Source organism: Pongo pygmaeus, chromosome 10, assembly GCF_028885625.2.
Source record: "Pongo pygmaeus isolate AG05252 chromosome 10, NHGRI_mPonPyg2-v2.0_pri, whole genome shotgun sequence".
Classification (NCBI taxonomy): Eukaryota; Metazoa; Chordata; class Mammalia; order Primates; family Hominidae; genus Pongo; species Pongo pygmaeus.
In genome coordinates this window covers 39040689-39057680 of record NC_072383.2, presented here as the reverse complement: position 1 = coordinate 39057680, position 16992 = coordinate 39040689, and the positions used below count along the sequence as shown (strand labels likewise).

The 16992-nt window shown below is 36.7% G+C and overlaps 1 protein-coding gene across 2 annotated transcripts in view; it reads right to left on the bottom strand.

The window, feature by feature from the left end:
• Positions 1-328: 328 nt before the first annotated feature.
• The window catches only part of PDZRN4 (PDZ domain containing ring finger 4), a 390002-nt gene continuing 373338 nt past the window's right edge, over positions 329-16992 (bottom strand). For both annotated transcript variants that reach the window (XM_054445135.1, XM_054445136.2), the window contains 3 exons: positions 11406-11507; positions 7155-7271; positions 329-2711 (listed from right to left, as the gene is read on the bottom strand). In XM_054445135.1, coding sequence (XP_054301110.1) covers positions 1185-2711; positions 7155-7271; positions 11406-11507 — 1746 coding nt within the window. In that variant the 3' untranslated portion in view covers positions 329-1184. The remainder of the gene's footprint in view (positions 2712-7154; positions 7272-11405; positions 11508-16992) is intronic.

The following is a 16992-nucleotide window of genomic DNA, read 5'->3' as shown; positions in this document are numbered from 1 at the left end:
CCTGGCAACAAAGTGAGACCCCCATTTCAAAAAAAAAAACAAAAACAAAAAAACTATGAGAAATAAATTCCTGTTGTTTAAGTATGGCATTATGTTATGATAGCCAGAGCAGACTAACATACATTGCAGCATTATAAACAATCTCAGACACTTCACTGATATTCTCTCTCCATGGCATTCTCTAAATTTTTCTTGGTTTTACCTTAAAAGTGGGTGGCAGGCAAGGGGAACATGAACTAATGGCTATTGAATGTTTAGTTAGCATCTGTTAGATGCTGTACATATATTATCGAATTTAATCCTTGTAGGCATATGTGACACAGTGGTCTATAGGGAATGTTTCAATACAACTTTATTGGAAACAAGTGATAGAAAATGTGCACATTTTATAATCCACAATTAGGTGTCATCTAAATAGTATACACATATAACTACTTTATAACTGTCAACCACAGTGGACAAGGAAAATAAAACACTCCTTGATAACTTTTCTGAAGGATAATCAATAATTTATTTCTCTTTAATTGTCACAATTACCATAATTATCTAGCTACATGACCAATGTCACTACATATCACAGGAAGATTGTCCACCTACACTTTACTGAGACAAAGACAATGGCCATTTATGTGTTAAATGTACAATGGGATGTTAACACCATTTATGTGTTAAGTGTACAATGGGATGTTAAAAGCAGTGGCTTTTACGTGTAAGACAAGATGTGGCACATGATTTATTATGAACAGGTTTGATTTAAAATGTATTATGCCAAGAAACAAGCATAGAAATGTTTTGGCATTGAGTTATTATTAAAGTAGAAAATAAGTAAACTAGAGAAATAAATCCAGATTTTCACTTACATTAGATACATTGAAGAAGGAAATTAATTGGCTCCTCACTATTTTTGTGCAAGTTTTTTTGTTTTCTTTCCTTTTGTTTTTGATTTTTTTTATAAACCAGTAATATGAATATATCACAAGTAAAAGAAAGATCTCAGCCAAAAAGAAGGTACCAGTATATGAAAAACAAATGAAAAATTACCAGGTATTTTTTGCTTACAAAAAATTTAAACTATAAAGAGTCACAAAATATATATAAAAACGCCACATTGAACGAGGCAATCATACTCTACCGAAACTGGTAGCATCCTCTTAAAATCAGTCGCATGCATTCCATTCATTCGGTCATACTGTGGTCACCGACAAGAAGGCATTATGGACTCTCGTGCCATCGGGAGACTTGGCCCCATGGGTCATCAGCTCTTGTATTGTCATCCAGTTGTCCAAAATTTTCTTGTTTCTCTTTTTCATCATCTTTTTGTGACTCAGTTCAATGATATTGATCTCCTTCTTGCCCTCACTGCCGCTCTGAGGGCTCTCCTTGAGACACTCTAACCGGCTTCGCATCATGAACTCACGGCGACGGCGCTGCTCTTTGGCCCTAACCAGGTGCTGCTTTCTCTCCTCTTTGCTCCAGTAGCGCCCCATTTTCATCTCGCTCATGGTGTCATCGTCTGTGGTCATGCCACTCCGCTCTTCCTTGATCTTTAAGGCACGTTCCTTCAGGATGCGGTCTCGCACGGGTCTCTTTGTGATGTACCGTGTCCCGTCGCTCCTAATTTTCACCTTCCATTCCATCTTGGGCTCTGAACACTTCTGAGACTCCTTGCACATGCTCACCAAGCTGAGCTGACTCTGAGCATACTCGACTGCAGATTTCTGTTGAATTAACTGCATGTAGCTTTGATAATGCCGGGCATGTGCTGGGATGTTTGCATATCTATATGAGGAGCTGTGGTAAGGAGAGAGGTAAGGGATGTGTTCACTGACTGCCTTCTCTTGATCAGGAAGCTTGCTGCCTTCTAAAATCTTCTCCTTGCTTTCAGCGCTATAACCTTGCTCAGTGGTTTTGGCTTTGGTGGAGGTCAACTCTTTACTGCTTTGTCCGGAAGAGGACTGGGTGGTTGCCATTGTGCTTCTCAGGTTTTTCTTATTGGTGAGATTGATCATCCTTGGAAGAGAACTGTCAGGGGAACGGTCTACAGTGAGCGGAGTACTTCTGCAGCTCTCAGCTGTGTTGTAAGCACTAGAACTGTCCTTGTCAGACTTTTCTGGATGCTCCATGATGTCATCTAGCTTTCCCCTTTGCATATCTATGCTGGTGTTATAATTCCGGAATCCTCCATCATGCAATGTCCAGATGTCTCCATACTGGTCTGTCACTTTCTGGAGCCTGTGAGCCTGCATGATATTCTGACACTCAAGCTCAATGTTTCTCAGCTCTTCATTAAGCAACTGTAGCTCATGCTCCACTCCCTCTTGCTCCCCTTGATTGCATTCAATTGTGCTGCTTGAGTAATACAGGTCATACTCTCCATGATTTCGAATCTTGCATTTGAGCTCCAAGAGCTGCCTGAATCTTTCACAGTCCTCATCTTGGTTGCCAATGCAGTCTGAGTCAATGTATTCACCAGACACGAGACTCTCATTGTACTGAAGTTCAACACTTCCTAGAGTGTCTTGGCTCTGCCCCAGGTCTCTCTTGCTCTTCAAAGATGTGCTATTGGGGTCCTCAGCTGCATTCTCCTGCTCTGAGCTCTCATCATTTCGCAAGCTTTCATCGGTACGTCCTACTCCACTGTCCTTCTCATGGTTGTTGGATGAGGATGTTGCAGTGTCTGTTGTGCCTTCTTCTTCTTCTTGCTTTTTTGGCTAAGAAAATGATGTTGAAAGAACAAAGAAAATTAATTATTTTGGAAGACATTGGTTATTAAAAATCTTGTTTGAAAACCAATGTTTCCTGGCAAAGTTGCATCTCCTAGATAGTTGCTCTAATTTAGGGTCCATCACAATTTTAGAAATAAAGGAAATTAGCTTATGGCAGCTTTTTATACAATGAAATGAAGAAAACAAAATCTGCTTGAATATGGCTATGATATTCACTTGGATATAAATAAGACAGGATGCATTCAAATAAGTGATTCTTTAGGTTTTCTCTTACTTGGGAAACTCGGGGGTGAAGGTGTATAAACAAAGTGACTGTATGAATTTCTGAGGTGATAATATGCAAAAGAATAAGACAGAATGTCTAAATGGTCTTCAGCAATATGGAGACCTGACGTTCAGAAGCCACAATCAACTTATGTTTTTTCCCTTAAGTACAGAGGAAACTTCATTGGCTTAGTAATATGCTGACAATGGGTAAGCCAAACATTACAGAGTTTTAGGACTAAGTTAGCATTATGTACTGGAGCCTAGGACATTGCTATCTATAGGTGAGGATGCTCAATTCCAAAAGGATTCAGGTTATTATAAGTGGCAGATTCAGGTTATTAATGACAGATGAGGCAAAGCTTCATCTTCCAGTGCCAGAATTTCTTATATGTCCAGGATGCCATATTCCTGAATACATGTGCTCTGACCTCAGTGCACTCTAAATCATGTTTCTCAAAAGCAACAACAATGTTTTAGGACTCATTTGGGTTGTATAAGATTCTCCTACTCTTTAACCAGGGATTTTTTTCAAAGATAAATTTTAGTCTATTGAGAATCAAAATTCAGTCCCATGAAAATTTGAACAGCACTGATTGCCAGACATGGGCATAATATCAAAAAATTTTTGACACTTATGTCACATATATGTATATAGGTATGCATGTATGTTTATGTAGTGCATGTGTGTGTGTGTGTGTGTGTGTGAGACAGAGAGAGAGAGAGACTCTGGTAATTTCTGGCTTTCATGTAAAACAATTAACTGTAACTGTCCTAATAAGATGCATGTGTAGTTCTTCTCTGTGAATATGGTAAAGTTACTTTCACCTCTATCAGTCATCATATGATAATCTATAAGGCAGTTTCTAGCTTATATTTGCCTTATGCCTATGTTTATTTACTATATATATATAGATAGATAGATAGATAGATAGATAGATAGATAGATAGATAGGTATAGATATAGCTCCATCCCTCTAGCAGATGTAATTACGTAATTAAATATAACCAAGCCAGCAGCTAGTGCTAAAGAAGGATGGAACGGGTGATAAAAGGTATTCTAAAAGAAGTCTAAAAAGGTCTCTCTAAATAATTGTTATTTTGTTCCACAAAAGTAATGGCAGAAAAAAAAGTAACATAATATGAAGAGGAGAGAACATACCATGTATCAGCTTATTCTATGACTCTCAATCTTTCCCTGGAACATGTTCTTTCATTTGTTGAAAATATACTGAGATTTATCTTAAATGTCTTGTTGATTAAAAAAATTATAATAAGTAACTGTAACTAACAATGGAAAGCTTCCTGCATCCCTAGGCTGTGACTTATAAGGTGATGATAGTATTTAATATGGCAATGTCTGTATACTACACCATATAACTCTCAAAGGATGTTATTGATACTGGGCATTTGAATTTATATATCGTGTTATTTATAATTATATTTTTCTAATATCTTGTCATGAGCTGAAAAATACAAGAAGACTAGTAGTTTTTTTCTTATTTTACATGCAGATGAAATAATAATGACAAATTATGCTATGGGAGATGTTGCACAATGTAACGGCATCATAAGACCAAGCATACTATGTAAAATGAAACTTTCCATAAAGTAGGTTCACATATGGGTATGTATTTTATTTTTTCAATTGAATATCCCCTTTCCCTTGTTATTGGTCTATGAACAACCGTGAAAATAAAAGAGTTTTCTATTCTCAAACCTAGAATTCCTAGTTTCTAATGCAATGCTACCCTATCATTTATCATTTCCCTGTGGAATTATTATAGTCACAGGAAATGTTTCTACCTAGACGTTTCTAATGTAGTATTATTGTTTATAAGGGCAAAGGACTTTTAAAGGTTTCTGTACTTCTCATCATTTTTTAGTCTCATGGTGAAGAAAAATTTCCACACAATGAGAATCTAACCTCAGGGACATCTAGTGTTACCTCACAAGACCTAACATTTGTATTACCTCTGATGAGTAGGCAGCGTTTGACACCATATCACTTTACCTGGACAGGATTTTTCCCTGCTTTCCTTATTCCAACATCCTCCTGTCAATTCAGTATCAGGTCACATTTTTTATGTAAGAAAAATAAAAGCCTGGAGCAAGGACTTTCTTGCTTGTAACCAGCAGCTGCCACCAAAAATATCTTTATTTTTGGCCAGTGTTGAAGTTATACATAAAAATTTTAATCTGCCCTACCTATATTGAAAGACAGTCACCACAGTAGCGATATTACTTGTGAGCATGAAATTCTGTTTGTGGAGTGGCCAAACTCCACATAATGAGCACATGAGTATATCACATATGACTATGTTGATGCTATAGTGTGCAATCTAATTATTTATTTAATATGTGGACATGTGCACACACATACACATTTCTGTTATGGGATGTTAGCAAGCTGAATATTTCATTATTCAACATGGTAAAGTGATAGAATGTTTGTGCTGCATGTTTCTAAGCCTGTCAAGATTTTCAGAAAAATTATCATCTTTTAAGATGTGTTAAGAATTAATGTTGAGGCCAGGTGCAGTGGCTCATGCCTGTAATCCCAACACTTTAGGAGGCCGAGGCTGGCGGAGCACTTGAGGTCAGGAGTTTGAGACCAGCCTGGTCAACATGGTGAAACCACATCTCTACTAAAAATACAAAAATTAGCTGCGTGTGGTGGCGGACCCCTGTAATCCCAGCACTTTAAGAAGCTGAGGCTGGCGGAGCACTTGAGATCAGGAGTTCGAGACCGGCCTGATCAACTTGGTGAAACTTCATCTGTACTAAAAATACAAAAATTAGCTGAGCATGATGGTGTGCACTTGTAGTCCCAGCTACTCAGGAGGCTGAGGCAGGAGAATCGCTTGAGCCCAGGAGGCAGAGGTTGCAGTGAGCTGAGATTGTGTCACTGCACTCCAGCCTGGGCGACAGAGTGAGACTCTACCTTAAAAAAATAGTGATAATTATAGACTGGGCACGGTGGCTCACGCCTGTAATCCCAGCACTTTGGGAGGCTGAGGCAGGTGGATCACGAGGTCAGAGTTTGAGACCAGTCTGACCAACATGGTGAAACCCTGTCTCTATTAAAAATACAAAAGTTAGCTGGGCGTGGTGGTGGGCATCTGTAATCCCAGCTACTCAGGAGGCTGAGGCAGGAGAATCAATTGAACCGGGGAGGCAGAGGTTCCAGTGAGCCAAGATTGTGCCACTGCACTCCAGCCTGAGAGACAGAGCAAGATTCCGTGTATATATATAAAATACATATAATATGTTGAGAATAGGAAGATAATTAAACAAATCAGTAAACTGAAAACAAAATTATATCAGGCAGATAAATGACATGAGTATAACATAGAAAATCTAGAATACATTGAGCTTGTTTTTGTAAAATGGGAAAACGACAATAAAAATAATATACTAATCACACTATGATCTTTTACTAGTTATGAATCCATTAAGGACAGCAGTTCTGCTCATTTTTCTTTTTATTCTCAGTTTCAAGTGGGGTGCTTGGAACATATTAAGAGTTCAAAGTTTTTAGTTGAATGAATATGTGACTTCAAGGCAAAATTATGTTAATAATCTCAAACTATGCTGTGAGAAATGTTGCACAAGTTATGCTATGGGAAATGTGTCAACAGCAGCCGTAAGACCAAGGATAAGCTCTACGATTATTCAGAATATACAGGTGTAATCACGCCATCCAGTATGCAAATAAAACTGATGGCTTACATCATGTCATCTTCATCCTATAGTGATAGCCTAAGTATTCAAATAGATACATTAATATTTTAGAATAAAAAAAATTACTTGTTGGGGAGGCTACCTCAGTTTCTTTTCAGCTGGCATATTGATAAGCAACACACATTTTTTACTCTTAAATTTCTGCAATTAGTTTGAAGTAGTGCCTGGGTCAACATTTGAATACTACTGTACCGTATTAACAATGGTCCCCAAGCTTCCCAAACTGGAAATATTCTTAATGTAAAAACATTTTATTTATTCCCTCTGCTTCATTTGAGATGATCATTTGCTCTAAAAAATTACCATGATAGAGATGTTTGATTAAACCCTTTGATTTTGTTTTCATCTCCATTTATGGTTACCCATTAAAAAAAGAACAAGCAACATCTCAAATGATGTAGTTAAAATTGTTGGCCCTACCTGCTCCACCTCATTGGCAGTGGGCTGCATTGCTTCATTATGCTCTTCTTCCAACATCTCCAAGTTTAACTCCTCTAAGAATTCATTCCTTTCATCTTCCAGCCAGCCTTCATCCAGCTGCAAAAGAATACATTAGTACATTATATTATGTTAGTGAGAACTCATGCTAAAATAGAGTAAACTTAAATGGCCGGTGCCCGATGAGTTCCTTTTATCATAATGATTCTCTTCAGAATACCAGCCTCCCACAGTTCACTTCTCAGAAAGAAGAAAAGGTGGTAAAAAAAAAAAATTGGACTCTTATGCCTTTTATCCTTTCCTGAAACAGGGTTACAGATTTTCTCTCATAACCAAGTAAATCTCACAGCACAGAACATTACCTTCTTTCAAAATGTATGAAAAGCATCCTGCATAATCCACAGCTGTCATGCTCATTACCTCCAACAGTCCCGTGTTAAAAGGACTGCCATGCTACTAATTGGGCTATGAGACAATTGGGCTGTTTTCTTTAACAACAACCCCCAACGAGACTGCACACAAAGTGCCCCCCACACGCTCATGCTATCCTCATCCTGCTTTTTTCTTTTTAGGTGGGTTCCCATGTTAACAAGATGGTTGCTTGCCACAAAAGAATCTACAGACAACATTTATTTTTTCTGTGAAGAAAGGAAAATTCTAAGTTATTCTTCTCAAGGAAAGGAAAAAAAGCAGTATTACTCCATGTCTATTTTAAATCGTCTTCAGGCCCAATTTTATAGGAAAAACACCTCAGTGGATGTGACTTTTAAGGGTGGTGGAGTGGTGTGGGGCATGCAGGGTTTTGTTTGTGGGTGTTGAAAACAAGTGTTCTTGCAGGACTCTTAATGCAAATTAAACTGAACAAATCCCTTCGGCTTTTCAATACAAAGTGAAGTGGAAAACTGGTGGTTACCTGGCTAATATGATCTAATAGGATCAATGTTGACAGTTAGTACAGATAATTTGCCTCAAAGTGGATTTTTGGAGCTGGATTACATAAATTAGCTGTCTATGCTGATTAAATTAACTGGATTATTGTCAAAACTCTGCATCACCCTGTACAAAGAAATAGCATTCTAGTGAGCAAACATGGATAATAATTTGAGATATTTTCACCACCAATGAACTGGCAGAATAAGCTTTTAAACATAACTGAACTTCTACAACTTAAAAACAAACTGGAAAGGACATTAAGCTGCACCGAAAGAGGCGTTAGCATATATGTATCATCTTAATTAATATGCAGGCAAATCACAGATTTCATGACACCTATTAAAGGCCATGTAGTACTTAAATGACCTCAAACTTAACTGGGGCCCAAAGTGCTGGCACATTTGTTCATCCTCATTTATCTTAATGTGGCCTGAATAAGTTGATCAAATTCCTGTGACTTTGATATGCAGATGAGTTATGATAATTATGCCAAGTAAAAATGTAAATTCAGCTCAATTTATAGTTGTTCAAATTTTACATTCTTTAATCTTTTTCAAGTATCATAAAGCTACAAATGCCAGACCTTATAAAAAATTACTTAAAATGGGGAGTGCTTACTATTCACAAACACATCAAGGAATTTTTCTTTAATCAGGTCAAAATAAAGTATTTTCTAACACTGATATAGTGAATGATGAAACAGAGTCCTTTGAAGATTCAATGAAGTAGTGGGGAAAATAAAGAGAAAATGGTCAAAATTAACGATTCCCCATAACTCTTTTCTTATTGAGTAATCCAGTAGATACCTGAGTTGCCAGCCATAATCATTATATGTCTATTTTGATAAGGCTTTCTTCTAGACTGGAGGGGCACACAGCACAATTAGCAAAGGGAGATTCTTCTTGCTCACTTCCTTCTTCTGTCTTATTTCCCCCTTTCTACCTAGATGTGCATTCACTACGGTCTGAGTCTAATGTAACGGCAGAGACAGACATCTCCCTTGAGCTGAGCTACAGGAAAAGAGGGATTGTCATTATTAAGAGTGGGGATCCATCTGCACCAAAGGGGGCCACATGTGGCATCTCAGAGAAAGGAACAACCTACACTATCTCAAAGGTAGTGGCTAAAGTTCTTATGAGAATCCTCTCTGCCCCAGTGTCCTGAGGGAAATAGGACAGAAAAGCAATATCTTTAATGGTCTCAGGAAGAAAATGGGCAGAAAATGAAAGAGAGTTGACAGGAAATGAGGAAAATGAGTTATTTAAAAATATTGCACAGATGTACAATATTGCCCCCAGCAACTCTGTAGATCATTTCCAAGAATCTAGAGAGTATTTGAAACATTAAAAATTTTTTTTAAAAAAGCTAGAAAAAGCACACAAAAGCTTCCACATTCTCCCTGCATAAAATACACATGCAAAAAAGAAAAATACGAGATAAATTGAGTTCAATGGAAAAATATGGGTGATATAAAGACAAGATTTTTTTTAGTGTTTTTTTTTTTGCCACTTCATAGCATGTACTGATCACATTACATTTTTAAAGTATTGTATTAAAATGTATTTCTTTTCCTGATTTCTCTGGAAATCTGTTTTTTTTTTTTTTCTGTAGGCAATTAGCTTCCTTCCAGTGTCATGAAGGTTTCTTCAGGATCAAGGGGATAATGCAGATCATAATTTTGACAGGCAGGACAGCATCCTATGGAGTCAGACAACCATCTTTCATCAAATGTGGAAAAGGAAGTCTCATTTGAAAATTCATCCTTCAGCATTGACTCTTTTGGAGAAAAAGGTCAGAAGTGTAGCCAGATATTCACATTTTCCACTGGTTCTACCCAGCATATGTATTCCATCAAAGATTAACAGGATCTGGTCTATGTTATTAATTTCTATTATTTCTACAGCCCATTATGGCCACTATGTGGCATAGTTTAAGGAAATGCTTTAGTTCTAAATTAATGAGGTTCTCTAGCAGTTACATGGAAAGGGCAGGGAAACCACATTATAACATAAAAATATCTTCTCTACAATAGAGATGGCAACTTCAATTTATCATAAATTTCACTAATATGCATTTAGCCCCTTTATTATATTCTTTTTTGAAGAAAATGGGAGCAGTGAGATAACTGGGTTGAGAAATTTCCAGATAATTGGTATAATTTCATATGTATTTAAAAATTCACTCCCACAAAGGCAGTGTGGGGGTTTTGTGGGCTTGTTTCCCCACTCCTAAGACCTCAGGTGTATAACTTTACTCTGCCCCAGGCTATGGCAGACTTTATGAGAACCATTTAGAATGGGCAAGGGCATAAAGGAAATATATGCGGAAAGGATGATCTTTTATAACCACTATATTCAAGTCAGGATTTAGTCTGATACTGAAATACACTTACTCAATGTAATTTATAGATAGTATGTAGTTACTGAGTTTGAAAAATATCAGATCAATAACCGAGGAGACAAATGGCGATATAACTAACTTTACTCAAACTACTGACAGATGGATAGACTGGTGACAATGTTTTGTCCCTTCTGCCTTGTGGTGGGAGATAAAAAGGATATAAAAGGAAGCCCCAATAGTACTTTTTTTCCATTACCTTTACTCTACTTTCATGACATCTTCTTCCATAAAGATCTAAAAAATTCATTTAGAAGCTATCAGTTTGTTTTTGGCTGGACAATTGTTTTGGTCACACTAAACTTGGAAACAATTCATTTACTATACATGGAACTAGACCATGCTATACAAGACATTCTAATTGATAAAGTTATTTTAAAAAGATTTAAGTTGATGGCTAGATAGGCTAGTGTTTCTCTCGTGGAGCTTCTTCCAAGATACCTTCATATGCCATTTAAGTATTTTCAGATGGAAACTTAAAGCAAGGATCCACACAGAATTAAAAGGATCCACACAGCCATTTTTCATTTGAGTATTTATTTAAGTAACTGGCAAACTGAAGGAGAGAATCACAATTCAATTTGGTATGCTTTTCCCCCCTTAAAAGGGATATTTAGCTGCCATTCTATGGAGCAATATAAGGAAGTCTTTAATGTGTAATATTTTTGATAAGTTAGGAAAGATCAGTCTTTATTGTATTTTGTATACCTTAATTGCTTTCATATGTATTTTTAAAATTCACTCCCACATAGGCCATCTGGTGGGTTATGTGGAGAGAGATAACCATGATAATGATTTGATAGAGAATAGCAGATAATGAATATAAATTCATTCACGAATTTACATTCAGTGAATTCAATGAATATAAAGTTCAGTCTCAAGACTTTCGATCTCTGTTCTGACCTGAATCTCTGGCCTTGCAACAAGCAGCACGATTCTCTTACACTCATCGTTAGACAGCAAGGCCACTGCTTCTTCTCGATTCTGGACATCTTCCCCATTTATCTAGAAAACAAATGAGAGTGGCACATTAGTTTCCATTTCCACAGTGCTGCACACAATAAATGGCAAATATCAGCTCATTTATGGTAAATGTATGGACAATGAAGCTCACACAATGGGCTCATCTTCAGCCCCTCAGCACAAAGTGCCTTCACTCAATTACGCGCTTACTGTAAGAGCCATATCGATCCCTGAAGGATGGCGGACATCAGAGGAAGCAGTTATGTTCATAAATGTCCAACCTGCGCCCTGGCAACATACATCTAGCAACACAATTAACCAGCTCCTGACAGGTGACGTTCATCTTTCTTCGTTCAGAGTAATGGAAGTGTCACTCTGAGATAATAGTGCTGGGGGAAGAAGGACTGGCAATACCACAACTGAAATCCGTCATCCTGCACGCTTGCCGCGAGCCAATTAGAGAGCTGCAGTATTATCTCTCACCAGGCAACGCTCCCAGGCCACTGCTGATTGCATTTTTATTTAATCATTTCATATTTGTGTGTGGGTCTGACTCAGTTGCCCAAACATCATTGTCAGGATATATCTCAGTGTTTAACTGATCAAAGTAAAATAACATTCTCATCAATACTCCATTTCCCTTCTAATATCTACCCATTTCCTAAAGCAATAAAACTAATGAAATATCTTCAGACTCATCTCTTAAATTTAAAAATTAAAAAAAATTAACATAGAGTAAAATTGAATTTTTAAAATAATGATGAGTGAAAGAAACCAAGCTTGACTAAACTTTAGATTTCTCATGGAAAAGATTCCAGTGGCATTAGAAATATATCTTTTTACTTTTTCTAAGTTCTAAAGAAAGAGTAAATAAGATTTGTAAAGTTTCTTTTTTTAAACTACATTTTCACGTGCAAATATATTTAGGTCTTAATTAATAAAACTTTTTCCTTTGGATATTTAATAATTATTTTCTTTTATTGATTACTCAACTCCATAGAGACAATAAGATTTTTGATTTATAATTATATGTAATCAAATAATGGGAAAGAAATTCCAATTAAAGAGATCAAGTAATTCTGTCTAAAATAGTATTAATTACTTTAATAAATGAAGCAGATGGAAAATGTGGCAGCACTGACCATTCTTTTTTCAACAATTAATCTAATGTCTTTCACTAAGGACTTCTGCTTAAAAGCATGGAGTAGACTATTGAGGTTTTTCTCCTCGTAGGTCTCTGGGTTTCTGGCTGATGCATGAGGACAGACGTAATTATCTGAAAACAAGCCCATGAATTTCAACTTTGAACCACAATAAATAATCCTTATTCCTATACTCTTATATGTATTTAGTGCAAGGAAAGCAGGCAATAATAGTAAAAAATATATATATGGGCACAAGTTGTATTTTCTTACTCCAATCACTGTCATTTCTCACTAGTATACACAGAAAGGAAATTCAGTGGTTATAAGTTTCACACGCATTCCCTATTTGTTTTTGCAATTCACAAATAAAATTCATCAAATTAGGAAACAGAAGCTATGATTCCACAATGGGAACTAATGACCGGGAAGGATATGTTGTGATTTGTCATAAATACCTCTGGAAAAGTATGTGTGTACTGACTCCAAGGCCTTTTTTCTCAAATAAAGATAAATTGGCAGTGGTGGATTCCACTATACCTCCCCTACCCTCTATTAAGTGTAGTTTTAAAATAATGACTTTGCAGTATTTACTCTATTTGCACTTTGAGGGCTTATGTCTGTTTCATGGTAATTCTTAGTAATACACTTGCAATGCATCTATTTGTCTGTCAAACATGGACCTGTTTATTCATCTCCTCTCTACTACAGGCACATCTGATCCTAACAGAATTGAATTGGGTGATCTTACACAGCTTATCTTCATCTTTTCTGTTTGAAATATACTTCTCACTTCTTTTTTTTCCTGGTATCCACTTGACTATATATAGTCTTAATATATACATATGTAACTTAATATATATAATACATGAAAGTATATATATTTCCTCATTCTTTATCTAAATTGCACTTACCATTAATCTAAATACTTATTCACGTTAGTCTAATGCCGCTATTAAGTTTGCTATCTTAAAATGCATATAATAATAGTGCCTTTCTCAGAGGGTCTTTATAAGGATTACATGAGTCGATACAGGTAAAAATCTTAAATAGTGCCTGGTACCTAGAACATCTTCAATGCTGGCACATATTACTGTTGATGCTATTGTTATTGTTGTTATTACTATCATCATATATATTTTAATCCTTAGTAAAGACAAGACTCTTTCGTGCTAAATAAAGCAAATAGAGTGAAATTTATGGAAAGTAATTAAATGCATAGTAGTAAACATGGTTTTATTTTAAAAGATATCTACCTCATATGTATTTCTAACTCTTAGAGGACCATCAGGAAACAATGTGGTTTTTTGCCTTTTAGTTTCTTTATAGTTGATATTCATCTCTCTCCCCTGAGAACTCATTATGACCAGAGCTATGGTCTCTGGTCCTGGCAACAATTAGTTCTTATTTTGGGGCAACAGATCATTTCTTGCAGAAGCACTTCTACCTTCAGGATCGCACCTGGGATGAAATCACTGACACAGAAATCTGTCATTAAAATGTAATTTATTGTTTCTTTTCAAAGATAAGTGCCACATTTTAGCCAACCAGTTGGTAGATGCTATTGCACTCAGGACATTAGTTTTACACCCAAACTGATACTGGGGCAAGAAATTTAGCCATGGGTTTCAGCAAAGATACCTCTCAAGGAATGAAAAGAATTGAAGAACAGAATCTGATAGAGCTTTCAACCTTCGGTTGCTCTTGGTCCTGAAATAATGGTTTACAGTTACAGGATTGTTTGTGGGAATGCAGCCTGCTGTGCCAGGAAAATACCAGGCAGACATGAAAGTGGAGGACCCAGCAATAAGGGAGGGAGAAAGATGAGTAGTCACATCACATAGCTTAATGGAGGACTTCCACTTTAGGAAAACAGAGAGAAAGAGAACCAAGAGAAAGACAGCAGGTAAGTTTTGTTAACATAACTGTCTCATTTTCTGTACATGGCCATATGTAAATGTTAGTTTCAAAATGGATATTGCCTTGGCTAAGAAGAGATCTGTGGTACTTATATGGATAGATCTGTCAAAATCTCACTTTAGGTCCAATCTCCTGTATGTGTGTATGAGTGTGTTTTGTATGTGTGTGTGTAAAGCCCTAAAAGCTTAGAAATGAGAAGTAATATAGCTTTTCTCTTCCATATACCAATATCTAGATTTTTTCTATTATTGTACCAGAGGTAGGTGGGCAACTCAAATTCTTGACATCCAACCATCAGTGGAATTTCTTAGGAAAACTCAAGAATCTTAGGCAATAAGAAAAGATTTATTTCAAATGTGTTTGTATTTTAGTAGGGAGACAAAGGAGGTGATCAAAGTCTAGAGACATAGATGTGGAAAAAACAGAAATAAGGAGGAAATATCCAAAGGGAAGAAAATAAAAGAATATGAGAACTGGGGTATTAGTTTGTTCTCATGCTGCTATAAAGAAATACGTGAGACTGGGTAATTTATAAAGAAAAGAGGGTTTATTGGTTCACAGTTCTGCATGGCTGGAGAGGCCTCAGGAAACTTACAATCATGGAAGAAGGCACCTCTTCACAGGGCGGCAGGAGAGAGAATTAGTGCCGAGCAAAGGGAAAAAACCCCTTATAAAACCATCAGATCTTACAAGAACTCACTCACTATCACGCGAACAGCATGGGAGCAACTGCCCCCATGATTCAATTACCTACCACTGGGTCCCTCCCACCACACATAGGGATTATGGGAACTACAATTCAAGATGAGATTTGGGTGGGGACATAGTCAAACCATATCAACCAGTTTATGTGTAGAACAGAGAAATGAAGAGAGAGCTCATTAGAAGTCCTGTTGTTTCACTGTTTGAGTTCTTGTAAAGTTTTGTCAGGAAGTCATCCTTAGGAACATTATTGAGCTTTTGGCCAACATGAGATTAGGAGGCTTACATGGAAGATTACTGGTTTACCATCCCAAAGAGAAAAGGAGACTATAGCATTCTCTCCTTGGAAACTCCTTGGAAAGCTGGTCACATATGTGGTCTTTTACTCTTGTTATCTGATTCAGAAATGCCATATTCAGCACTGCAATTTTGTGAGAGAATGTCCCCAGATTAATTCCTGGAGACATTTGATATAAATTCCTGGCAATGACACAGCAGACAGAACTGTGAAGGAATGAAAAGGAAGAACTTTCTTTGCAGACTAAAAACACAGGAGAACCACAACTATTCTTAGGAAGTTGGTTCCTGGTTTCTCTTCTGCACAATCCCTATTGTATAACAATCCCCTTTGTGTGAGAGCACGTGTGTGTGTGTGTGTGTATATGTGTGTGTGAGTGAAATGTCATTGGGTGAGGTCACCTACAGGCCCATGGTGTGCTACATTAAGAAAAGTTTGGCTACACAATGAGGGCAGGGCCATTGACATAGTTTACTTAGGTCAAATGAACAGAAAATTAAAATCACAATTGCTCTAAAGGGATTCATTTAAATAAAAGCCATCCAAGAAACTTTAAGGATAAGAAGTAAATCCTCTGTTTTCCCACTCTCATCTCTCTGGGAAAGGAGTCATTAACTGCTCATTACAGGGTATCCCATAATCTCCTCATCAACCATAAGGGAGCTATTTGTCTCTGGGTACAATTTTGTCAGAGTTTTACTTAATATAATTTCATAATCACCCTTAAGACTCTTCATTTCCTATGTGTGCAAACAGAATTGTATTCCAGGTTTTTTTACTGGGACATGTATTAAGTGTGACATATTTGTCACAGAATATAAAGTAATCAGGCAGAAAACAGCACTTTAACATCCTGCTATTGTTTCCTTAGTGAATCTAGACCATTAAGAAATGCTTTATTATCTAGCAGGCATTTTCTCTAAAAACTTATCTGCCCACAATATCCCTAAGGATTTGGAAGTGTCATAACATACAGTATGCAGGTATGGAAACACATGCACTTTATTTCTATCCAACTATACCCACAGAACAAATGAATGAAATTTTAATAACTGTATTTGTGTATCTATCCTATGGAAGAGTGGTTAGCTGGGAACTAGGAAGAGTGCCAGGCACAGCAGGAGGTATAGGATGTGAAGTAGATGGCAAGAGGAAGAAGTGCCAGCTGGTAACAGCAAGGGAGGAGTAAGAAAAATGACACAATATAGACCTAATGCATCTGCAAATGTATCCAAATAAGGTCATTTCATGTTGGGGCACAGATCTTCCAGACTTTCCAATCACTGAGCATTTTACTCTATTATAGTATTGTGGAATGAATGCTGGATGTAACATGACTCTGAGCATCAAAAGATTACATTATTTTCAGTATATTTTACTGGAGATGTTAACAAAGTGAACAGTACATTTAAAATTATTTCAAAATTAAAAAAATAGTAAAACACTTTTGAAGCTTTTGTTATCT